The 25,925-nt window shown below is 40.2% G+C and overlaps 1 protein-coding gene across 3 annotated transcripts in view; it reads right to left on the minus strand.

The window, feature by feature from the left end:
• The window catches only part of LOC122742492 (protein regulator of cytokinesis 1-like), a 52,830-nt gene extending 28,265 nt beyond the window's left edge, over nt 1-24,565 (minus strand). For 2 of the 3 annotated variants that reach the window (XM_043986772.1, XM_043986771.1), the window contains exons 1-7: nt 24,468-24,565; nt 10,211-10,331; nt 8,577-8,699; nt 8,200-8,433; nt 7,279-7,449; nt 6,251-6,400; nt 4,991-5,138 (exon numbers count right to left, since the gene is read on the minus strand). In XM_043986772.1, coding sequence (XP_043842707.1) covers nt 4,991-5,138; nt 6,251-6,400; nt 7,279-7,449; nt 8,200-8,433; nt 8,577-8,699; nt 10,211-10,331; nt 24,468-24,472 — 952 coding nt within the window. In that variant the 5' untranslated portion in view covers nt 24,473-24,565. The remainder of the gene's footprint in view (nt 1-4,990; nt 5,139-6,250; nt 6,401-7,278; nt 7,450-8,199; nt 8,434-8,576; nt 8,700-10,210; nt 10,332-24,467) is intronic. The other variant, XM_043986773.1, reaches the window with a different exon arrangement.
• Nucleotides 24,566-25,925: the final 1,360 nt, after the last annotated feature.

Consider the following 25,925-nt stretch of genomic DNA (forward strand, 5'->3'; position numbering starts at 1 on the left):
AGGAGCCCAGATGGCAAAGTAAGCAGTAAACTGCACAACTCTCACATATGTACCCCCAAATAACCATAAAATAGCACCCCAAAACAAATCCTGTAACAGCAGAACCAGCAAAGAGATGGGATGAAACAATCTCTTAGCCCGAACTTAGAAGATCAGCAAGAAAGATCCATCTCACTTGGGGAAAAAGGGGAACACAGTCCAAGACAGGACATGTTGCAGCAAGCCCCACCTCAACAAACCAGCAGGAGATCCTGAGCCCCAGTTCAGTGGAGCATGCAAAACAATAACACCAGGACCCCTCCACATGCCTCAGCATATCCAGGGAAACAGGCAGACTCCAGCTTCTAGAAATGCTACTATGCTTCAGCATAGCCCTGGACAAACAGGAAGCCTCCAGTGGCCAGACCTCCATGTGCTTCAGTGTAGCCTCAGGGAAATGCAGTAACACCCCCAGACACCAATACTAAGACCCTGACTCAGCACCAGATAAGCTGCCAGATCTCTACAGCCTCCAACAGCACCAGTCCCCCCCCCACCTCACCCTCTCAACTCAACACCAGACACGAGGGACCCCCTCCTTGGACCTTAGGGCAGCATCAGTGCAGCACGAGGTAAACAGCCAGGGCCTGCAGCCTCTGGTACAAGAAGCCTAAGACAGTGCCCCTACTACCCTAAAAGCAGAGTTCAAATTTAAAAGAAAGGGAAAAGGCCAAAAAAAAGATAACTAAAAAACAACAACAAAAAAGAATCTGACCATAGAGAGTTACTACAGTAACAGGGAAGATCCAATGCACAAATTCAGAAGAGGACAACAATGTCAAAATATCTACAAGCAAAACCTCAAAGAAAAAAGGGAAGTGATCTCAAGCCATCCCCCAAAAATTCATGGAAGAGCTCAAAAAGGAACTTAAAATCATATAAGAGAGGCTGAAGGAATACTGGGAAAAGAAATGAGAGTGATGCAAGAGAATCATGGAAAAAGAGTCAACAGCTTAGAAAAATAAAACAACTGCTTAAAAAGTCAAATTGGCCAAATGGAAAAGGAAATACAAAAGGTAACTGAGGAAGACAATTCCTTAAAAGTTAGAATTGGGCAAGTGGAAGCTTAATGACTCTATGTGACATCAAGAATCAATTAAACAAATTCAAAAGAATGAAGAAAATATAAATATAAAATAAAATACCTCATTGGAAACACAACTGACTTGAAAAATAGATCCAGGAGAGAAAATGTCAGAATCATTTGATTCTCTGAAAGCCATAATCGAAAGGAGAACCCAGACAGCATCTTTCAAGAAATTATTAAATAAAACTTCCTCATATCCTAGAACTGGAGGGAAAAATAGACATTGAAAGAACCCACTGATCACCTCAGTAAAGAGATCCCAAAATAAAAACTCCAAGGAACATTACAGCCAAATTTTAGAATTATCAGGTAAAGGAAAATATACTTCAAGTACCAGAAAGAAAAAATCAGGATTACACAGTGCTTAAGAACTGTAACATTAAAGGATCAGTGGTCACAGAACGTGGTATTTTAGAAGGCAAAGGCACTAGGACTACAAACAAGAATCACCTACCTGGCAAAATTAACCATAATACTTCAAGGGGAAAAAATGGTCATTCAATGAAATAGAAGGATTTCAAGCTTTCATAAGAAGACCAGAATTGAACAAAAAATTTTGATCTTCAATATCAAGACCGAAGAGAAGCCTAAAAAGGGAAAAAAAAAATAAGGGATTCAATGGAGCTGAACTGCTTACATCCTTACACCGGAAGATGATACTTTTAAATCTTAAAAACTGTACCACTAATAGCACAGCTAGAAGGAATATACACAGAGGGTATGGGTATAAGATGAATTTGAGGGAATGACATAAAATATAATTAAGCAGTGAGAAAGAGGAATACACAGGGAAAGGTAGAATAGGGTAAGTTATTTCACATGAAAAGGCATGAAAAACCTATTTACAATGGAGGAAAAGATGGGAGGGTAGGCAATGGGTATTGCTTGAACCTTACTCTCATGAGTATTGATTGGCTCAAAGACAGAATAATATACCAGTTGAATATAGAACTCTATCTTACCCAACAGAAAAGTAAGAGGAGAGAGATTAAGTAAAGGGGAGCAGGGGAAAACTGACAGAAGAGAGGGCAAACCGGGGGAGGTGGCAGACAGAAGCAAAACACTATCAAGGAATGAAAGGATGAAAGAATAGAAAGCATAAACAGAAGAAAAAAATAGGATTGAGGGAAATATACAGTTAGTAATCATAACTGTGAATGCAAATGGGAGAAACTCTCCCATAAAAAGCAAGTGGATAGCAGAGGGGAACAACAATCAGAATTCTACAATATGTTGTTTATAAGAAACACAATGGAAGCAGAGTCACACAGAATAAAAGTAAGGAGCTGGAGCTGAATCTATTATTCTTTAACTAAAGTTAAAAAAAAAAGCAAGGATAGCAATAATGATCTCAGAAAAAGCAAAAACAGACCTAATTAAAAAGAGATAAAGGAAGGAAACTACATCTTGCTAAAAGGTACAGTGAAGTGTTTATCAATGCTAAACATAGGGGCAGTTAGGTGGCGCAGTGGATAGTGCACCGGCCCTGGAATCAGGAGTACCTGAGTTCAAATCCGGCCTCAGACACTTAACACACACTTACTAGCTGTGTGACCCTGGGCAAGTCACTTAACCCCAATTGCCTCACTAAAAAAAATTAAATAAATAAATAAATAAGTTTATAGTAGCCCTTTTCATGGTGGCAAAATATTAGAAATTGAGGGGATGCCTATCAGTGGGAAATGGCTGAACAAGCTGTGATATATGAATGTGATGGAATACTATTGTGCAATAAAAAATGTTGAACAGGAAGATTTCAGAAAAACCTGGACAACTGATGCAAAGTGAAATGAGCAGAACTATGAAAACATTGTCCACAGTATCAGCAACATTGTGTGATGATCAACTATGAATAACTCAGCTTTCCCAGCAAGACAATGATCCAAGACAAGTTCAAAGGACTCACAAAGGAAAATGCTATTCACATCCAGATAAAGAATTGATGGACTCTGAATGCAAATCAAAGTATACTTTTTTTTTACTTACTTTATTCTTTTTTGTGTTTTTTTTTCCTTTTGATCTGTTTTTTCTTTCACAGCTAGGACTAAGATGGAAATATGTGTTACATGATGTCAAATTGCTTGCCATTTTAGGAAGGGGCCAGGAGGGAGGGAGAAAAATTTGGAACTCAAATCTTATCAAATGAATGCTAAAAAATTATCTTGACATGTAATTGGGGGAAGAATAAAATACTATTTTTTAAAAACTGAGTGATAAGAAAAATAAAGGGGGGGGTCCAAAAAAAGTACTAAAGATTTCCAGAAGGGAGCTCAAAGACCTTTTACATCAACAGATAAACCAACCGAAAAAACACTAACAGAAAGAAATATGACCTCTAGATCAAATAAACAAGTTCCAGCATCTATGAATAAATACTACAAAATGAAGGAAATTGATTCAACACTTAATGAGACAAGGGGATCATGTGGAATTTGAGGAGAACACGGAACCATAAGATGCTTTTCTGAGTGGCTTAAAAGAAACGAGAATTATGGAAGCAGAATTTATGGCCTGTACAACAAAAATAATGAGAAAAATAGAAAAACTTGAATCTATAATGGCAAGCCCTACCAAAGAATCAAAAGAAAGAACAATAGCTTGGTCATAAAAATACACAAAACTGAAAGACAATGTAGAAGGAAAAAAAACAACAAACAGAAAATAGCTCACCAGGCAAGCAAAACATGCTGAATATCTTTGAAACTAAGATGCACAGAGACAACCTAAGCATCAAAGGTCACCCAGAAGAATACAACAAGAAAAAAAAAACTTTAACATAATAATGAAGAAAAAGTAGAAGAGAACTACCCAGAACTTCTTGGTGTTTTTTTGTGCTTTTTTTGTTTGTTTTGTTTTGGTTTTTGCAGGGCAATGAAGGTTAAATGACTTACCCAGGGTCACACAGCTAGGAAGTGTCAAGTGTCAGAGGCTGGATTTGAACTCAGGTCCTCCTGAATCCAGGGCCCATGCTTTATCCACTGTGCCACCTAGCTGCCCCCCAGAACTTCTAAACATAGAAAATGAAACTCTAATCGAAAGAATTCATAAATCACCTCCAGAAAAAAAAAAGCACTGCAAACTTCAAGAGACCAAGGTTAATTCAATTCAGAAACAAGTTCGACAAGCCATCAAGAGAAAGACTTTCAAATACAAAGAAAAGGACAATTGAAGAAGTAAGACTTTTCTGCATCCACTAGAAGAAGGGAATGGAGCAATAAGCCATAAATTTGGCCTGAAAACCAAGAAAGTGAATTTTAAAAGTAAGAAATGTGAAGGCTTGTGTTTCAGGTTCAGGAAACATCAACTAAAAATTATAGGACCTGCTTACAAATCCTGCCTCTGACACATGCTGGCCATGGGACCCTGTACAAGTCACTAAGTCTGCCAGAACTCTGAGCATCTAAGATTATAAATTATGAGTAGGTGTCAAACTGCTGACATAGAGGAAGTTTCCACACTAGAAGTTTCCTCATATTAGTGAGATCACAGGTCTAGGTACCTCTTTTCTTCCTCTCCACCCCCAAAATAAATCACTTCCTTTAAGGCTCTCTCAGGTCAACCTTGGCTTTTTTTTTTTTTGTCTGCCACGTCACTTTATTGCCTCATACTGAGCAGCCTGATGACTTAATCTGAACCTCATTTTTCCTTCTCTGTACAATGAGAAGGCCAGACTGGCTTATCGTCAAAGTCCCTTCCAAATCTAAGTCTGCGACCCCATGAACTAGAAAGGGCAGGCTGTGTCTGATGTCCTCCTATAAATGCACATACTTCTTGTTAGACACGTAAGACAATAGAACAGGACAACACAGAAGAGTGAGCTGACAGGTTTATCTACAGGGCTCCATCAGCATTGCCCACACCAACCATCATAATAGGGGGCAAAGGCTTCTCTCTGTTCCTGGCTGTAGAAGCACTTTTTCCAATACAGAGCCAGCTCTTCTCTGACAGCTTCGATCACTTTTTTCAGGTTCTGAGTCTTCAGCTCTTCCAACCTATCTGCTTCGGACTGAAGCTGCCAAAATGGGGAGGAAGCATGAAAAAGAGCTTGTTGTTCTTCTCTGGGACATCCAAACATTCACCTGAGCTCTGCTGCATTTCTTTTCTCCTTTTAATGGGCCAGATGTAGGGCCTTGGTGTAGGGCACTAAGAAAGAATCCTCTTTCCTATAGGATAGGTTTTCTGAGTATCATTTGACTGGCCAGCTGGGCAGGGTAAAGAGGAATGGAACATCAGGCCATTTTTCAAAGTGCTAATTACTCAAAGCTCTGTTCCATGATAGTTTCCAAGAGTAAAACTATAGAAAAGGTTCCCTCACCCAAAAGGAGTCTTGCAAACTGGAATCAAGGTCTATTTAAAATAGCTTTTGGGGGGGGGGCGGAGAATCAGGGTTAAGTGACTTGCCCAGGGCCACACAGCTAGTGTCAAATGTCTGAGACTGAATTTGAACTCAGGTGCTCCTGACTCCAAGGTTGGTGTTAGATGCCCCTAAAATAGTTTTCAAAAGAAATGTGTTTTTTTTAAAAACAAACAAACAAAAAAAACCCCAAAAACAACAACAACAAAAAAACCAATCTGGGGCGGCTAGGTGGCGCAGTGGATAAAGCACCAGCCCTGAATTCAGGAGGACCTGAGTTCAAATCCGGCCTCAGACACTTGACACTTACTAGCTGTGTGACCCTGGGCAAGTCACTTAACCCCCACTGCCCCGCCAAAAAAAAAAAAATCATTACAGATTCCAGTTGCTGCCCCAGTCAATCAATTGATATACAACCATTTATGAAGCACCTGCTTTGTGCTATATACTACCAGAGACAAAAATGAAATTGTTGCTGCCCTCAGAAAACTTATATTCTACATGGGGAAATGGCATGTACATAAATAATCATATGTAAAATAACCAGAAAGTAATGGGAAGTGGTGAGGGGGGAATACCAGTAGCTGGGGGAAATCAGAAAAGACTTCAGGTAGACGGTAGCACCTGAGTCAAATTTTGAAGGAAAGTAGGGAGGTGAGGTGAGAGGGCATACCAGGCATGGGAGAAAGCAAGTTCAAAGAAGTGGCCCATGAGCCAAAAAGCCACTGTCTTCCCAGCCAGTAGTATCAATGCCTACTGTGTTTCCTTACTGCTTTTCTCCTCTTGACTACTGGCCCAGTCATGAGTGTAGCCAGGGCTTCTCTCTCCTTGAAAGAAACTTGCAAAACGTCCCAGAGCTTTTGGACTTGAGATTGTAGTTGTTCACACACAATCTCATTCTCAGCTCTCAGCACCTCTAACTGCCGTTAAAAAAAAAAAAAAGAAAGAAAAGAAAAAAGTTAGAAAAAAGAGCCATTTCACAGTAGACATTCATCTTCCCAAAGAAGATGCCTAAAACACATCAGTCTATAGGTAGATGGAGAGCAAATGAATCTTTGCATTAAATCAGGAGATAGTGTTTGTATTTACAATTCTTTCAGCATGTGGACTGCTGAACATCCAGAAATCATCATTTCACAGGAGTGCCGCAGTATAGAACCTCAGCATCCCAGACCAGAAATTCTTACCAAATACTAGATTGATAAAGGTGATCAATTAATCTAATAAACATTTATAAAGTACCCTATTATGTGCTAGGCACTGTGCCAAGCACTGGGGATACAAAAAGAGAAGATATTCCCTAACCTCAAGAAGCTTATAATCTAATAGAGGAACTTCTAAACTCATTTTCTCTCTGAGTCTCTCTCAGTCTCTCTCTCTCTCTCCCTCGGTCTCTCTCTCTCAGTCTCGGTCTCTCTCTAGGAGCTGCAAGTAATATATACACTCCTAATTTTAGTATCACATAGCAGTTATTTACTGACATCTTATTAGTTAAATGTCTTTAGTTCATTTAGACATCTGATTTTTTGTAAACTTGAATTCGAAACTAGACATTTTCAGTACTTCGCTCCCATTTTTCCTACTCATTTCTTAACACTCAGTACTTGCAAACATTTCCTCTCCCCATTACAGATAGGGGATAAAGAGAGTGGATGTATTATTAAAAGTTTACTAAGGCACTCTTAAGGCTTTTGGCTGACTATCCCAACTCACAGAACAGGATAATCTCAAAGTCCTGCTAACTCCCTCAGCAACAGATCAGAATTCCAAATACAACCTTGGGCCAGGGTCTCCGTACCTGATGGAGCAGGTCATGCAGAGCTGCAAGTTTTTCCAGCGACAGATCAAAGGTATCTTTGTCTCCACACAATACATCTTTTCCAACACTTGTATCTGGGGTATAATCTAACTCTTCCATAAGGAGTAGGATCTGTTTCTTTGCACTGACAAATTCCTCCTGTCTGCATGCCTAGAAGATCACAGAAATCATGTATAACCCCCTAAGAGAGAGGCAAAGTGACTTTTATAAAAGGTGCCTGTGTCTACTGATCTTCTTCTCTGATGCCTCAGCTTGACATGGAGGTAACCCTGGGTCCCTGAGAGCCACAGCAGCAGGGTGCAAGTCCTGACAGGTCCCCACAAAATGAAAAGGCCTCAGAAATGGACCTGGAAATGAACTACTTACACATCTACTCTGAAGAAGCTACCTGAGCTAGGTGGGGCTTATCACAAGCAGGATGGTCACAAGGTGATGAACTTTTCAACCACCACAACTTCCTTCTTTTTTTTCAGGGCAGTGAGAGCTAAGTGACTTGCCCAGGGTCACTCAGCTAGTATGTGTCAAGTGTCTGAGGCTGGATTTGAACTCAGGTCCTCCTGACTCCAGGGCCGGTGTTTTATCCACTGAGCCACTTAGCTGCCCCAACCACAGCAACTCTTTAAGAAAGACAGTGTGGTATGGTGGAAAGAACACTAGGACAGGTTCACCTCTGATGCTTCCTGTGTGACTATGAGCAAACTGCTTAACTCTTTGAGCCTCATATTCATCATTTGCAAAATGGGGATGATGAGAATAGCTTACAGGGTTGTTTTGATGATGAAGTCAACTACTGTTACCTATCACCACCACAAATCAACAGAGAGGTTGTGATCCATGTCAGGGAAAGATCTCCTGCTGTTAAAACAGAGACCTGAAGTGCCAAGTGTCTCTTCCCCATACCTTTGTTTCAGCCAGGGTTGCCAAGTAGCATCTGAACTGGTCCAGCTCCTCCAGGCTGGGCACCAAGTTCTCGTCTATGCTGTAGGGGGAAGTATGGAGGAGCTCACAGAAGGCCTGGTCTTGCTCTTGAAGCCTTTTCAGCTCACCCATCCTATCTTCCTTCTGCTTTAATTTGACTTCCAGTTGGATACGTAAGTCCTTCTCCAGCTGCAGCATAGTGATGCCGGCTTCCTCCTGTATAGAAGGAATACCACATCAGTGCTACTCAAACATCCCTCCCAAACGCACACAGTAAACCTTATAACATTAAAGGGGGCGTCTAAGGACCAGGAGGCTGAAGAGGATTGGGAAAATATTCCAGTAAGTTCAGAACTTACTTGAAAATGTTCCATGTTTAATTCAAAGCATAGACTATCTAGTTGTTCTCGATGTAATGCTATGCTTTCTAGAAGCTTCATCTTCTGATTCTCTTCCTTTGCAATCATCATGTCCAGAAGGTTCTATGGCATGAGAAGGGAAAAATCAGTAGTCTAACTTCTTTGGACTCTTGAGAAGATGAAAACCCAGTGCTTTCAAGAGGGATACTCAAGTATAAGCATCTTGATTTGACATACCATAGTTAATACCTACCTACCTTCTTTCCTTCCTTCCTCTTCCTCCTTCTCTCTCTCTCTCTCTCTCTCTCTCTCTCACACACACACACACACACACACACACACACACACACACACAGAGTTAACTGATTTCCCCACGGTCATACAACTTGTAAGTGTCTGAGGCCGAATTTGAACTCAGGTCCTCATGACACCAGGGCCACTGTTCTATCTACTTCACCACCTATTTGCCCCAGAACAGCTAATTTCAAATAAGGAAATAGTCTCCCGAAGCCCTCAAATATGAAGTCTAGTGCTATTTGCTTAACTATACTCTACCTACACTCTCCTGAAATTACTTTGAAGTTGTTCTGCATTTATTTATCTGTGTACAAATTATTTCACTAGTAGAATATAAACTCCTTGGAAGCAGGAACTGTTTCATTTTCTTTCTCTACTACATAGTACAGTGCCTAGTATATAGTAGGTGTTTAAGAAATGCTGGTTAATGAGTTCAAATCCAGCTTCAGACACTTGACACTAGCTATGTGACCCTGGACAAGTCACTTAACCCTCACTGCCCCACAAAAAATAAATAAGTGGATGAATGAATGGATGGATAGAAAGATAAATGTGCTGGTTAAATTGAAATCCACCACTGCCTAACATGCATATAGTATGCCTAACATACCTTCTGATATGTTCTTTGTCTCAGTTAGTATCTCCCACAACAGCAGAGATTCTCTCTTTTTAAAAGTAATAAACAATTTTATTTATAATTTTGAGTTCCAATTTTTATTTCTCCTTCCCTCCCTCCCCTCCCCTATCCCTGAGGCGGTAAGCAATCAGATATGGGTTATATATGTATAGTTATGTAAAACATTATCACGTTAGTCATTTTGTATAAGAAAACTTGAATAAAAGAAAAAAACAAAAGAAAGTGAAAAATAGCATGCTTCGGTCTATGTTCCATCAACATCAGTTCTTTCTTTGAAGGTGGATAGTATGTTTCATCAATAGTCCTTTGGGATAGAGCAGAGCTTCTCAACTGCTTTTGTGTCATGGACCACCTCGACAGTTTAGTGATACCTATGGACCCCTTCTCAGAAGGTTTTAAATGCACTAAAAATACACAAGATGGGGGGGGGCAGCTAGGTGGTGCAGTGGATAGAGCACCAGCCTTGGATTCAGGAGGACCTGAGTTCAAATCCGGCCTCAGACACTTGACACTTACTAGCTGTGTGACCCTGGGCAAGTCACTTAACCCCAATTGCCTCTCCAAAAAAACCCCCCAAAACCCACAAGATTACAAAAGAAACCAATTATACTGAAATATAGTTATCAAAATACTAATGCAAAATAAGTTTATGGACTCTGAAGACCATGAACAACATCAGCAGGGTCAAAGCTATACTCACTTTCACCACTTCCATCTTCTCTAGCCTCTGGTCTTCTGGAATCCCCATTGACTCAAAGAGATCCTGAAGGAAGATCAGGGCTTTGTGGAGATATTCCATTGATTTCCCGGCCTGCACCTCACTGAAGGAAATTAGTGGTGGTAAAAATTGATTGATTGATTGATTGATTAAAACAAATGGAAAAAAAGTAGGTTACCTTTCAACGGGGAGAAAGGTTGAACAAATTGGGTTATAATGGAATACTGCTGTGTTAAAAGAAACAATAAGAGGGCAGCTACGTGGCACAGTGGATAAAGCACTGGCCCTGGAGTCAGGAGTACCTGAGTTCAAATCCGACCTCAGACACTTAACACTTACTAGCTGTGTGACCCTGGGCAAGTCACTTAACCCCAACTGCCTCACTAAAAAAAATTAAAATTAAAATAAAAAAAAGAAACAATAAATATGAGGGATTCAGAGAAGAGGCTTTGTGTAAACTGATACAGAATAAAGTAGGCAGAACCAAGAGAACAGTATACACAACTACAATCACGTCAATCAAAGCAACACTTTAAAAGAAGGCCAAACTTGGGCAGCCAAATGGTGCAGTGGATAAAGTACTGGCCCTGGATTCAGGAGGACCCGAGTTCAAATCCAGCCTCAGACACTTGACACTTACTAGCTGTGTGACTCTGGGCAAGTCACAACCCTCATTGCCCCACAAAAAAAAAAGAAAAGAAAGAAAAAGGAAAAGGAAAAGGAAAAAAAAGACCAAACTCAAAGTAGCTGCAGTTATCAATCTCAGCCTCAGAAAACATGATGAAACACATTTCTTCCCTCTTGGTACAGTGAGGGACTATGGAATTGAAATGTTGCATATGCTATCAGATGAGGTTGTTTTTATTGGTCAGTTTTGCTTATCTATGGTAGAGAGAGTATTTTGGGAGGTGGTATAAAAAATAAAAAGCATCAAAAAACTTTTAAAAATCTGTATATTTTTATCCAGTTTCTATATTTCAAAGCACTTTCATATATATTATATATGTTGATGCTTATAATGACCCTATATGGCATTTCATTTATTTTACAGTCGAAAAAGCAGATACAGAAAAATTAAATGTTGTATCCAACATTTATCCCTTGTTGGGGGTAATACCATGTCTAGCACTCTAGTTTCTGGGTTTTTTTCTAATCTGTTATAGATCCAACAAACTACTGGGTTCCCAAATGGGAGATGTAGAAAGTGATCATACTATAGGGCACAGGAAACCTTTGAGTAATTGTCACTCAATTGCTTTGTCACTTTAAGTAAAACACAAAACCTTCCTTTCTGATCAATACTCATTTCATAGAATCGTAACATGCCAGAACAAGAGGTGACCCCAGAGATAGATAAAGCTCTTTGTTTTACAAATGAAGATACTAATGGAGCAGCTAGGTGGTGCAGTGGATAGAGCACCGGCCCTGGAGTCAGGAGGACCTGAGTTCAAATCCGGCCTCAGACACTTAACACTTACTAGCTGTGTGACCCTGGGCAAGTCACTTAACCCCAATTGCCTCACTAACAAAAAAAAAAACAAAAAAAACAAAAAAAAACCCAAATGAAGATACTTAGCCCTAGACTACTAATGATGAAGTATATCTCCCTCTTCTTGGTAGAGACGTGGTAGACTCTGGGTTCCCAACAAGGTATACATTATCAGATATGGTGAATGCATCCATTTGTTTTGCTTACTACAAGAAAGGATGCTCCTGAATTGGTGAAAATTACTGAGAAATGGCAGAAATTTTTTTAAGCATTCATAAAACGGCTAAGGCCTAGAAAGCTTAAGTGATTTGTCCTAAGCCATGCCATTATTTGGAGGCACAGTCAGAGCTGTTTCCCAATTCAAACTGTGCTGCCTCTCAAAACTCCTTTTTTCTCTCACCAGAACAAAAAATTGCTTCACATTTCCCAAACTCCGGCATCACAAGAAAAGCAAAACACGAATTTAAATTGTGAAAATAAAATGACCTTCATCTATAATCCCACCTCTAGAGGGCATACAGTGCATGAAAACAGCATCAGAAAAATCCAACAACTTGTACAACCATTTTTATTTTCTCACAACAATCTCTCACAATAAGCCACTGGGTTCCCAAGAAGGAGGTATAGATGGTGATCATACTATACGGTTGGGGAGTATGAGGTTTCCCCATTCCTTTGCCATTGAAGGTACAATATTTATCAATCCCCTACTATATTCAAAGGACTCTGGGCCCCACAAAGTATAAGATGTAACCCCTTCCCTAAAGGAAACTTTCAATGAAGTGGGGAGAAAAGATGAATCAGGTGAAAATTATTAAAGTTTTTTCAAGTTTTCTTAAGAAATGACAGCATAGGGGCAGCTAGGTGGCACAGTGGATAGAGCCCCGTCCCTGGAGTCAGGAGGACGGGAGTTCAAATCTGGCCTCAGACACTTGACATTTACTAGCTGCGTAAGTCACTTAACCCCAGTTGCCTCACCAAAAAAAAGAAAAAGAAAAAAAAAGAAATGACAGCATAAGGGATATCATAAGACAGGCCATTATTAATTATCACATGAATTGTATAGATCAGTATTTCTCACAATGTATTCCATGGACCCCTGACAAGACATTCCCTTCCCGGATTATACATTTTTGTTGTTGTTTGTTTTGGGGTTTTTTTTGCAGGGCAATTGGGGTTAAGTGACTTGCCAAGGGTCACACAGCTAATAAGTGTTAAGTGTCTGAGGCCAAATTTGAACTCAGGTCCTACTGAATCCAGGGCCAGTGCTCTATCCACTGCACCACCTAGCTGCCCCTGACTATACATTTTTACTGGCTGAATCCCAGGCCTGGAATTCTCTACCTCTTTGTCTCTACCTCCTGGCTTCCCTAAAATCTCAGTTAAAACCCAATCTTCTGGGGGCAGCTAGGTGGCGCAGTGGATGAAGCACCGGCCCTGGATTCAGGAGTGCCTGAGTTCAGGTCTGGCCTCCGACACTGGACACTTACTGGCTGCGGGACCCTGGGCAGGTCACTTAACCCCCATTGCCCTGCAAAAAACGAAAACAAAAACAAAAAAACCCCCAATCTTCTGCAAAAAGTTTTTCCTGGATTCTTTTTTCACAAGATGACTAATGTAGAAATATGTTTAATGTGATTATACATATACAACCTATATCAGACTGCTTTCTGTCTTGGGGAGGAGGGAGGGAAGGGAGGGTAGAAGAAAAAAATTTGGAACTAAAAATCCTGTGAAAAATGTTGAAAACTATCCTTATATGTAACTGGAAAATAATAAAATACTTTAAAATAAAACCACTGACCATGAAAAAAAAAAGTCTTTCCTGATTTCCCATAATGCTGGTGGCCTTTCCTCGGATTATCTTGTCCATATCCATTTGTACATGTGGTATCCCTTATTAAACTGTTAGCTCTTTGAGCACAGGGACTGTCTTTTTGCCTTTCTTTGTTTCCCCGGGGCTTAACATAATGCCTGGTACATAGTTTAGTGCTTAATAAGTGCTTGTTAACGTGGTGACTTCTTTCATGCAATTCTGGCAGGAAATGATTATCAGTCCAACATCAGTCTACCCAACTGTCACCTATTCATCTCAAGAAACTAAGGAGAGAGGGCAGCTAGGTGGTGCAGTGGATAAAGCTCACACCCCTGGATTCAGCATTCAAATGTGGCCTCAGACACTTGACACTTAGTAGCTGTATGACCTTGGGCAAGTCACTTAACCCTCATTGCCCCACAAAAGCAAGCAAGCAAGCAAGCAAGCAAGCAAGCAAGCAAGAAAGAAAGAAAGAAAGAAAGAAAGAAAGAAAGAAAGAAAGAAAGAAAGAAAGAAAGAAAGAAAGAGGAAAGTAATCAAAATTTTGTTTTGATGTGTGTTTAGCCCTCATCAACTTCTTTACTCAAACACCCTAGCATCCTTCTGTCTTCAACCACTCAGTCTTACCTATGTGATAGTGCCTCAACCAGGAATATGCATTCAGGTTACAGAATTCTCATTGTCCATTGTTCATTTTTCTCCCCCAGTAACCAATTACTCATTTTCTGCCCCATTCTGCTACTATACATATATGTATTCATATACATATATTTACCTATCTATACTATATGTATTCACACCTATATGTATATAATATAGTTTGCTATTTTCCCCAGAATTTATCTCTACTCAGCACTCAGAGAATCACAGAATCTCCGAGTTGGAAGGACCACAAAGGACATCATCAAGTAGAATCTGTGTCTGAACAAGAATACCCTCTGTAATAAATCGACAACTGAGTGCCGACCAGGTACCAGGTACTAGACAAGAAGTCATCTAGTTTTTTGTTTCAAGACCTTTTTTTTTTTTTTTTTTGGTGAGGCAATTGGGGTTAAGTGACTTGCCCAGGGTCACACAGCTAGTACGTATCAAGTGTTTGAGGCCGAATTTGAACTCAGGTCCTCCTGACTCCAGGGCCAGTGCTTTATCCACTGCACCACCTAGCTGCCCCCTCAAGACCTTCTTTGAGGGGAAATCCACTACCTTCCAAGGCAGTTCATTACACTATAGGAGAGCTCTAATTGTTTTGTTGGGGTTTTTTAAAGCCTAAATATGCCTCAGCAACTCTTCCTGGTTGCTCTGGTTCTGCCCTCTAAGGCCAAGCAGAAAAAGTCTAATTCATCTTTCAAATACCTGGAAACAGCGATCACGTCCTGCTTCACTTTTTCCTTAAATCCTCATGTCACAACCCAAGGTCCATATACCAGCAAGGTTGCTCTCCTCAACATACAATCTAGTTTAATAAAATCCTTCCTAAAGACTTAAGTTGGGGGAGGGGCAGCTAGGTGATACAGTGAATAAAGCACCAGCCCTGGATTCAGGAGGACCTGAGTTCAAATGTGGCCTCAGACACTTGACACTTAACTAGCTGTGTGACCCTGGGCAAGTCACTTAACCCTCATTGTCCCACCAAAAAAAAGCAAGTGGACTGATGCTGAGAGAAGTGATCAGGACCAGGAGAACATCATGCACAGTATCAGCAACACTGTGTGATGATCAACTGTAATAGACTTAGCTCTTGATGCAAAACAATTCCAAAGAACTCATGATTGAAAAATGTTCTCCACATGCAGAAAAAGGAACTGTGGAATCTGAATGCAAATTGAACCATACTGTTTCCTACTTTTGTTTTTGTTTTTTCTTTTTTGAGGTTTTCCCCTCTTGTTCTGATCCTTCTTTCACAACATGACTAATGCAGAAATATGTTTAATGTGATTGTATATATGGCCTATATCAGATTGCTTTCTGTCTTGGGGAGAGGGGAAGAGTGGGAGGGAAATAGAAAAAATTTGGAACTAAAAATTCTATGAAAACACATGTTGAAAACTATCTTTATGTGTAACTGGAAAATAATAAAATATGTTTATGATTTTAAAAATAAATAAATAAATGAAAATTTTAACTCCTTCCTAAAATTTGGCATCCAAAACGAATATAACATTGGTGGAGCTATGAATTAGTTCAACCATTCCAGACATCAGTTTAGAATGATTCAAGAAAAGTAAATAAAATTATCCATACTTTTGATCTACCATCACTTGACTAGATATATAACCTCAAGGAAGCCAAAGACAGGGGGGGGGAAGATTTAACAAATACCAAAATATTCATGGCAGCAATTGATAATGATCAATCTACAAGCATATATTAGGCACCTACTATGTACTAGGCACCTTGCTTAGCACCAAAGATACAAAGACAAAAGTAAAATTGTCCCTACCTTCAGAAAGGTTACATTCTATCAGAGGAGACAAGCAAACCATATACAGGGGCATACCAAAAATATACAAAATAGATCCAAGATAATTTTGAGGGGAAGGCACTAGAAGCTGGGGGAAAATTGCCCAAGTTGACCCCTGAAGGAAACTAAGGATTCTAAAAGGCAGAGGAGATAATGAAGTTCATCCTAATCATGAGGGACAGCCTGTTCAAAGACAAGGAGAAAGGAAAGGAGAAAGGAGCCTAAGTGATACACATGAAGATCAGCAACAAGTCCAGTTTATCTATACCATCAGGTATGTGAAGGGGAGTAACATGTAGTAACATATTTGAAACGAAGGAAGAAGAGAAACAAGCATTTATAAAGCACCTACTATGCTAAGCACTCTACAAATATTATCTCATTTGATCCTCAAGTAAGTGCTCTTTTTATCTCCATTTCACAGTTAAGGAAACTGAGGCAGGCAAAGGTTTAAGTGACTTGCCCAGGGTCACAAGCTACTAAGTGCCTGAGGCTGGATTTGAACTCAGGTCTTCCTGACTCCAGGCCCAATATTCTACTGTACCACCTAGCTGCCTTAGGTAGCCCTTTGGCTTGTGATCAGTTTGTGATGGGCTTTAAATACCCAACGGAATTTATATTTGATCTTAGAATCAATAGACTGAATTTAATAAACAGGGGAGTGACATGGTTAGAGGCACACTTTAGGAAGATCACTATGTGGAAGATGGATTGGAGAAGGGAGAAATTCATAAGAGTCTAGAAACAGAACAAAGAAGCAGAAACAAAATGGATACTCAAGAACTATGTCCAAGTGAAATTAACAGCCAAAAGAACACTATAGACAAGAACTACAATGTAAATGAAAAGATCACAAAGAGAAGCTGAGCTCCGAGTTACGAAAAGACCAATCACGGTCTTGGAGACAAGATAATGAAACATAGCTCCCTCCTCACAGCAGAGAGATGGGGGGGGGCCTACTAGGGAAGAATCTTGTATACGTTGTTATGGATCAGATCATTATATTAGGTATTTATGCTTAACTTTTTCTTATAAGAGATGGATCAATCTGGCCAACAAAGTAAAAAAAAAAAAAATCAATAGGGGCAGCTAGGTGGCGCAGTGGATGGAGCACCAGCCTTGGATTCTGGAGGACCTGAGTTCAAATCTGAGCTCAGACACTTAATAATTACTAGCTGTGTGACCCTAGGCAAGTCACTTAACCCCAATTGCCTCACCCCCCCACAAAAAAAAATCAATAAAATGTACTTTTTTTTTTAGTGAGGCAATTGGGGTTAAGTGACTTGCCCAAGGTCACACAGCTAGTAAGTGTTAAGTGTCTGAGGCCGGATTTGAACTCAGGTACTCCTGATTCCAGGGCCGGTGCTCTATCCACTGCGCCACCTAGCTGCCCCCAATAAAATGTACTTTTAAAAGAATTGTTTAAGAGAAAACCAAAATAAATAAATGTGGCACCCACAACTGAAGATGATACTTAAGATGTTGTCTGATCAAGATAGAGCGAGGTTCTCACCTACCTAGTCCTGGATCCTCTGCCTCTTCTAATGTAACCTCAGAGTGCATTAAGGGTTTTTGGCTGCCATATGTGGAGTTTGCAGACCATTGAAACTCATAGATCTTTTCCCAACAATCTGTTTTCCAGCCACATTGATCTCATTTTGTACTTGTGAGATTGCTTTTTAGAACCCAAATTTATCCATTTTTAAATTAATCTAGGGGCAGCCAGGTGGCACAGTGGATAGAGCCCTGGAGTCAGGAGCACCTGAGTTCAAATCCGGCCTCAGACACTTGACACTTACTAGCTGTGTGACCCTGGGCAAGTCACTTAACCCTCACTGCCCCGAAAAAAAAATTTAATCTAATTACATATGGCACAAAATTCCAATCTGTGAAGATAGTTTTAATCCTAAACCCCTCATCCAGTTTAGTAGCAAATTTGTTGCCTGCAAATTTGATAAGCATCCTTTTCATGCCTTTATTCAAATCACTGGTTAAAAAAATGTTAAACAGCAAAATGTCAAACACAGATCCCTGAAAGGATGCTATATTAGCGACCCCCTTCTAAGCTGACATCAAACCCCTAGTGAATATTTAAGTTTATTTAATCAGTTATTTAATCAGTTCTGAATTCAATTAACTGGGTTATGATAAATTCTTCATTTACCTTTTCCACAAAAAAGAGCATTAGCATTCTCTTTCATGTTTTACTACAGTCTATGTAAGCTGTATTCACAATATTCCTCAGGTCTACTAATCTAGTAATATTGAAAGTTATGCTAATTCAGTGACCCCACTGTCCCCAGTTTTGATTGTCAATCAATCAGTGCCAGGAGGAGGGGGCGGGGCTGGTGGCAGCACCCAGTCTGCATCTTTCTTTATTACCTACTATCCAGCATGTAGCTGGTCATCTTCTCTCTACCTGTTAGCTCCCAAGTACCAGCAATTGGAAAGGAGCTGAGATACAATGGCCCATCCCCTTTTGCTGACATGGACCTAGCCAAATTGTCTATCTCAACATCAAAGTTATCAATAAAAGCTGGCTCCAGGGGGCAGCTACGTGGTGAAGTGGATAGAGCACTGGCCCTGGATATAGGAGGACCCAAGTTCAATTCTGGCCTCAGACACTTGACACTTACTAGCTGTGTGACCTTGGGCAAGTCACTTAACCCTCACTGCCCCACCAAAAAAAAAACAAAAAACAAATAAATAAATAAAAGCTGGCTCCATCTTGAATCCCTTACTGATCTCTAGTGATCTGCCTTTAAATGTGTTTCTACTTTGACATATTTTTAAATTATTTTTAATTGCCTTCTTCTTGAGTTTTGCCTCATTAATTGGGGCAAAGGCCTAAATAAATAATGTTCCTTTTAACAGTAATCCTATACGAAAAAGGAAACATTTATCTAGCATGATCGCTTCTGTTTCTCTAATTTGTTTCTGATGTCACCTTTTATGTCTAAGTCACATGCCTATTTGGACATTGCCTTAGTATATGAAAGAAAATCTGGCATAATCTATTTTTTTTATTTTATTTTTTCCAATTACATGTAAAGATAGTTTTCAACATTCATTTTTTGTTTAGAATTTTATTTTCCAAATTACATGTAAAAACAAATTTTGACATCAATTTTTTTTTTTTTTTGCTGGGCAATGGGGGTTAAGTGACTTGCCCAGGGTCACACAGCTAGTAAGTGTCAAGTGTCTGAGGCCGGATTTGAACTCAGGTACTCCTGAATTCAGGGCCGGTGCTTTACCACTGCGCCATCTAGCTGCCCCGACATCAATTTTTTTAAAGCTTTGTGTTCCAACTTCTCTTCCTCCCTCCCTTCCCACCCCCCACCCTCAAAAACTCAAGCAATTCAATATAAGTTATACATGAGTAGTCATGGAAAACATCTCCACATTAGCTAGGTTGTGAGAGAAAACAGATAAAAACAAAACTTCACATTAAGGAACTGTCAAAAAAATATGCTTCAATCTGTTTTCAGATACCATCAGTTCTTTCTCTGTAGATGGATTGCAATCAACATTCATTTTGTTTTGTTTTGTTTTGTTTTTTGTGGGGCAATTGGGGTTAAGTGACTTGCCCAGGGTCACATAACTAGTAAGTGTCAAGTGTCCGAGACTGGATTTGAACTCAGGTCCTCCTGAATCCAGGGCTGGTGCTTTATCCACTTCGCCACCTAGCTGCCCTGAACATTCATTTTTATTTTTGTTTTGTTTTTTTTTGCTGGAACATTCATTTTTATAGCAGCTCTCTTTGTTCTTTTGGGTGTTTTTGTTTGTTTATTTTTGCATGGCAATAAGGGTTAAGTGGCTTGCCCAGGGTCACACAGCTAGTAAGTGTCAAGTGTCTGAAGCTGGATTTGAACTCAGGTCCTCCTGAATCCAAGGCCGGTGCTTTATCCACTGCACCACCTAGCTGCCCCCCACTCCAATATCTTTGCCAAGAAAACCCCAAATGGGGTCATGAAGAGTCATACATGACTGAGACACAACATTCTTAATAAAACCAAACTGGTTCTCTATGATCTCTGCTTCTTTTTCTAGATGTTTACTAACTATCCTTTTAATATGTTCTAGAATTTTGCCAAGAAACAAAGCCAAGCTCATCAACCTACAGTCGACTGTCCTCCTCTTTTTAGGAAATCAAGACAATAACTGGACTTCCCAATCCTACAGTATCTCTCCAATTCTGTCATCTTCCAAAAATCACTGAGTAGCTCAACAAAAACATGGGCCAGATGTTTCAGTACTCCACTAAATAATTCATCTGTGCTGAGTGACTTGGACTCACCAAGGACAACCAGGTAATCTTTTTTTTTTTTTTTTTGGTGAGGTAATTGGGTTTAAGTGACTTGCCCAGGGTCACACAGCTAGTAAGTGTCAAGGGTCCGAGGCCACATTTGAATTCAGGTCCTCCTGAATCCAGGGCTGGTGCTCTATCCACTGCACCACCTAGCTGCCCCAACCAGGTAATCTTTTACAACTTCTTTATTGGATTACCAGGTCCTATTAGTAGTTTTCACTTTGTCCTTTCCAATTCAAAGATCATTCTTATCAGAGAGAGTAGAAACAAGAGTCAAAAAGCTTTGCCACCAAGTTTTTAATATCCTATCCTCCCAAAGCAATGGGCTCGTCTCTAATCTGACCATCATTTTCCCCAATATAGCTTTCAAAATCTGTTAGCAGTCAGTTTTCCTCAGCAGCCTTGGCTGATTCTGAGCTTTTCAGTACTCCTTGAATCTTATTCTTCCAGCTAAGTCTGTACAAAAAAAGGCCTTGCTTTTGTATTCATCTTCTGTTACCAAACTCACAACAAGGACTCCAGTATTCCCATCTAGAATTTGAATGACCTCATTTCCCAACCGTTTTTACTTGACCATTCAATAGCCACTCCCCTAAGAAAGTTCATAAACTACTTATAGAAGTTGAGCCAACAACTGTTAAATGCCGGCAGCAGGAAATGAGTGGTAAGAGAAGTAATGCAACCATAGTGACTAAATTACTAAAACCTTCAGGGGGGGGGGGGGGCGGAATACTCATGAGGGGCAGGGTTGGAGAAATGAGGGAATCAAGACGAATAAGGAAGCTCCTTTTTGCTGTTCCTAATAGAACTGAGCCTTCCTCCAGGAATCAATTCAATTCAATAAGTATTTATTCGGGGAGCAAAAGATAGGGCTAGTTCTGGTATTCAGCTTTTGAGGAAAATATTTACAAGTCACATTTCTGGTTCTATTCAGCATCAAGTCAGAACCATAAAACTGCCTAAGACTGAAGTGCTAACTCTATTTTCTCCAAGAGCCTTAGCTAAGTTTACTAGTTCTGTACGGTAACAAAGCAAACAAAGGGGAAAATAAAGCAGAGGTCATCTTCAGTGTCTATTCTAACTTGAAATGTCTAGGGCAAGTTTTTCTATTTTAATTTTTTTATTAAAAATAAAATTTTATTTTATTTTAATTTATTTAATGTAATAATTTTAATTTTTAATTTGTTTTTAAATTAAATTAAATTTTTTCTTTTTAGTCAACAAAAATATTCTCTCTCTCTCTCTCCCCCCCCCCCCCCCCCCCCCCCCCCCCCCCCCCCGCCACCTCCCATTTAAGACAAAAACAAAAACCTTCTAACAAATAATAGTCAAGGGAAACAAATTCCTGCATTAGTAGGACAAGGTAGGAGTTCCTAAACTAAAGATCCACAGGATCTGTGAAATTCAATGGGGAGATTATATATATATGTGTGTGTGTGCACGTGTATATATATATATATGTATATACACATACATATATGTACACATATATACACATATACATATGTACAAATGTACACATTTATTTATGTATGTATGTTTTTATATACATGCATATATACACACACACATACACACATATCCACTAATCTCTAACAAATGTATTGTTTCCCTCAATTATTTAAAAAACATGATTCTGAGGAGTCCATAGGCTTCACCAGACTGTCAAAGGGATCCATGACACACAAAAGGTGAAGAACCCCAGATCCAGGGCTACTACACTACGGATCAACACACTCAAAGCACTGAGAGTGCGGCATCTGGAGTTGTTTACATCTGCTCTTAATGTTAGAGTAACAACTTTGAGTAGCAGGAGTAGCCACACTCCACCCACCCTTATCAAATTTGCTGCTTCATTTCTCTAGACAGAGAAATCTAACTACTTACTTGAAAAGATGGCTAGAATTGTGTTTAAAATAAGAGTCATGGTTAAGTGACGAAATGAGGGGTTAGCCTATGAGTAAAAGGAGCTTAATTGCATGGGCTTTGGGCTGCTCAGAAGTTTGGGGAAGGACTTACTTTCTAGCCCAGGGGATTCCTAACCATTTTTTATATCATGGACTGCTTTGGTCAAACCTATGGACCCCTTCTCTAAATAATGGTTTTAAATGTACAATACAAAATATATGGAATTGCAATGGAAATTATATCGAAATAGTTATTTAAAAATTTTTTTAAACCACAGACTCCAGCTTAAGAGCCTCTAAGCTACATCTTGCATAGTTGAGGGTCTCTATATGATCTCATTCCTAGATAAAGAGGTCTTTGGGAACTATTCCTTAAGGAACTGGTATTTAATACTGCCTTCTCTTTAAAAAAAAAGAGATAAAACCACACACAGTAAGCTTATAGTTCCTCTTTCCAATTTCATTGTATTTTAAAATGTCCTAGTTGATGGGGTAAGGGGTCACACTTTTGAGGACAAACACATTAAAACAAACAAACAAACCCTCTTTTGGGAGTAATGTTTAAATGGCAGACTCCCCACTCTTTAACATGATAAATAGTAACTACATTTTCCTCAATTCACTGTTCTCCAACTTTAGGAACAGTCTGAGGTCAGCAGACAGGAAGAAATGCACATGAGCCTGAGCAATTCTAAGATTTTCATGGCACCTTTAGAGTGTCCACACCTGGCTTACTTTGTTCATGACTAATGAAACTATCTGAAATGGAAAATGTGCTTGGGCTCTCTACTGCACTTTCTCATGCTGAACTTTCCTTGTGTTAAAGATGTGTGGCTGCTTGCCCCATGTGCCTGGCTTCTACAAGTGGGACACCAAAGATAAAGATAAAAGCTAACGGGTTTTCTAACTTTTGCTCTACATATACTATCTCATTTGACCTAACAACGCTATCAAGGAGTGACTACAGTACATGGGGGTTAGCCTCATTTCACACAAAGAAGACCTCTACCATTTCTTTCAGATATAAATCTATAATCCTATGAATAAAACTGAGGCTCAGGGCAGTTGACTACTTGACCACAGTCACACAATTGGGTAGGATTTCAATCAATAAACACTTATTAAACACTGAGCTAAGAAGCACAGGATCTGAATGCAGGTCTCCCTCAACTCTAAGTCCAATGTATTTCCCACACCATAGTAATTTATAAGTACTGCAGAGGCCCAGTAGCGCATGAGTTATTCTATTTGTCTCTTATTTTCCAAAGGTAGCGTTCAAAAAATGTTGGTTGAGTCTTAGTTGCTAATCAGACTCCCTCACTATCTTCGAGCCATGCACCTGCACTTCAGCCTCCATCTACGACCCTGCGGATCTTGGCTTCTGATTAATGCATTTTAACCATTTCTAATCTGATCTGAACATACGCCGCCGCGCCCCCCACCCCTCCCCTACCCCTCTCCGATTTTCCCCTCTGGCTCTAAGAAGAATAATACAATCATTCTACCATTGCTGGAAAAGTCTGTCCAAAAAATGGCTCTAGGTAGACCTCCACACTTGATCCTCCTGACTTCCCTAACACTCCTCCCATAGTTAGAATGTAAGTTCCTTGAGGGCAAGGGCTGTATGTTGCTTTTTTGCTTTTGTATCCCGATTGCTTAGCACGGTTTATGGTAAGCTTTCGATCAAGATCCAAAGCTTCAATCCACTCATGCCCCAATCTCAGCTCGGAGATGACAATGTGACATTTACAAAGAAGGTTTAAGTTTGAGCCTCACAACTCAGTTAGTTACGTACTATAGATATTATTCCTATTTCATAGATAAGGAAACTGAGTCTCAGAAAAGTTGTCAGTTGCCTGGTTAAATGACCCAGGTAACCAAAGGCGGGATTCGAAGCCAGGTGTTAGAGACTCCTAGTCAACCGTTCTTTCTACGCTGCCCCTGAAGTTTGCATCTTCCCTGGAGCCTAGCCCACTGTGCTGCACATGGCGACCGCTTAACAAACGTCTGCTGAATGCTTGCTTAAAATTAACATCAATAACTGGAGATTGGGTGGGGGAGGAAAGGTACGTCGGGGTCGGAAAGACGTTGGTGCAAACGCCTGAGAAATGGGCGAATAACGCACCCTGCAAAGCAAGCAAACCGCCCCCCATCCCTATCCCTATCCCTACCCCTACCCCTACCCCTACCCCGGCGAGCACAAGGTCCGTACGCCCAGAGGTCTCTGACCCCCTCTAACCCCTCCGCAAGCCCGCACCTCATGGCTGCAGTTTCCAGCCGCTACCTTTCCCAGCTAGGCTCAGTCCCAGTGGAGCCCGTGGTTGCAGGCAGGTCGGATCGCGGCCAGTCGCAGCACATTCAGCCCCCACCCGCCCAGTCCCCACACTTGCTCAAATTCCCGGCAAGGTCTTCGAAAAACTCTTCGGGCGCAAATTTCAATCAGAACCGCTGGGAGGATCCGCGCTGCAATTGGTCTTCTGCAACGATGCTCCTCCCCTTGCCCGGGAAGCGCAGCCTCCCTTGCACTTGAGCCTGGGGAAAGTGGCGGAGATGAAGTCTTGGCTTGATTTGTAGGAGTTTTGCCCCGGGATAGGAGAAGGGGAGCCCCAGGGGGTGTCCCAGAAACTAGGTGCTATGGACCAGGGAAATTAGGGATTAAACCTCATCACCAAGTGTGCATGAGAGTTAACTCCTTCCCCTCTGCAAACAGCTAACCCCACCAATGTTGTGACTTTTTAACCCTTCAGATAAAGGTCATTCAGTTAACCCTTTGGAAAAGGAAAGATCACGGTCTCCGCGCCCACCCAACCCCATTACCTCTCCACGCAGTGCACTCAAACCTTTTCCTTCTTCTAGCTCTAAATCTTTCATCCTATAGGGTCTCCAGTGAAGTTTCCTAATGATCTAATCTCCTTTCAAAACCATTTGAGATACCAACATGGGTTCTGTCATCCATTTCATTTTTAGGTAAAATTTCTAAAGATTTTTAGTGACCCCATGTACTTCAATTTCTTCCTCTTCATTTTTAGTAAATATTTTAATTCATCTAATCCAGACTTAGGGATGAAGTTATTTCTTACTATTTCCCTGTACTGGTCAGCCACTTATTAATGACAGAAAGCAGTGAGAATCTTTTGCCTAAAACTGGTAAGATCTGTCCAATTTTATAATATAATACTATGTTAAGGAAAGCATTCGTGTCTCTGTCCATTTTGTATCTTCTTGTAGTTTGTCTATTTTTGTGGACAGTACCAAGTGCACTTAATCATTTCTAGTAGGTAGTTATTATTTGACTTGTTCTGCTTTATCTTGCCTTTTTGTGGTGCCAAGGAAGGCACCATAACAAGGTGCTCCTTGCTCTCCTATTCTGAGTCAAATTGATAATCACAAAGATTTTGAGTAGAACCTTCCGTCAGCCCTAGGCTGCCCTATTACTTTGACCCATGAGAGTAGTTGCATCATACTGATCAGTAAATCAACCCAATCAGTGGGACCACCAGAACCTAATTAGCCAGCATTTCAGGGTAATCATTATTATATTTTCTGCATGCAATAATCTGTTAGTATGTTTAATCAACATCATTGACATTTCAGTATTATAATAATAACATGAAAATATGAATGGAAATATTAATCTATTAAATCGACTCTATAAGCAGCTACATAAGAATGACTCCCCCAACTTTTCCCCTCAAAATGGCATTTTGCCCTTATA

Source organism: Dromiciops gliroides, chromosome 2 (assembly GCF_019393635.1).
Source record: "Dromiciops gliroides isolate mDroGli1 chromosome 2, mDroGli1.pri, whole genome shotgun sequence".
Lineage (NCBI taxonomy): Eukaryota > Metazoa > Chordata > Mammalia > Microbiotheria > Microbiotheriidae > Dromiciops > Dromiciops gliroides.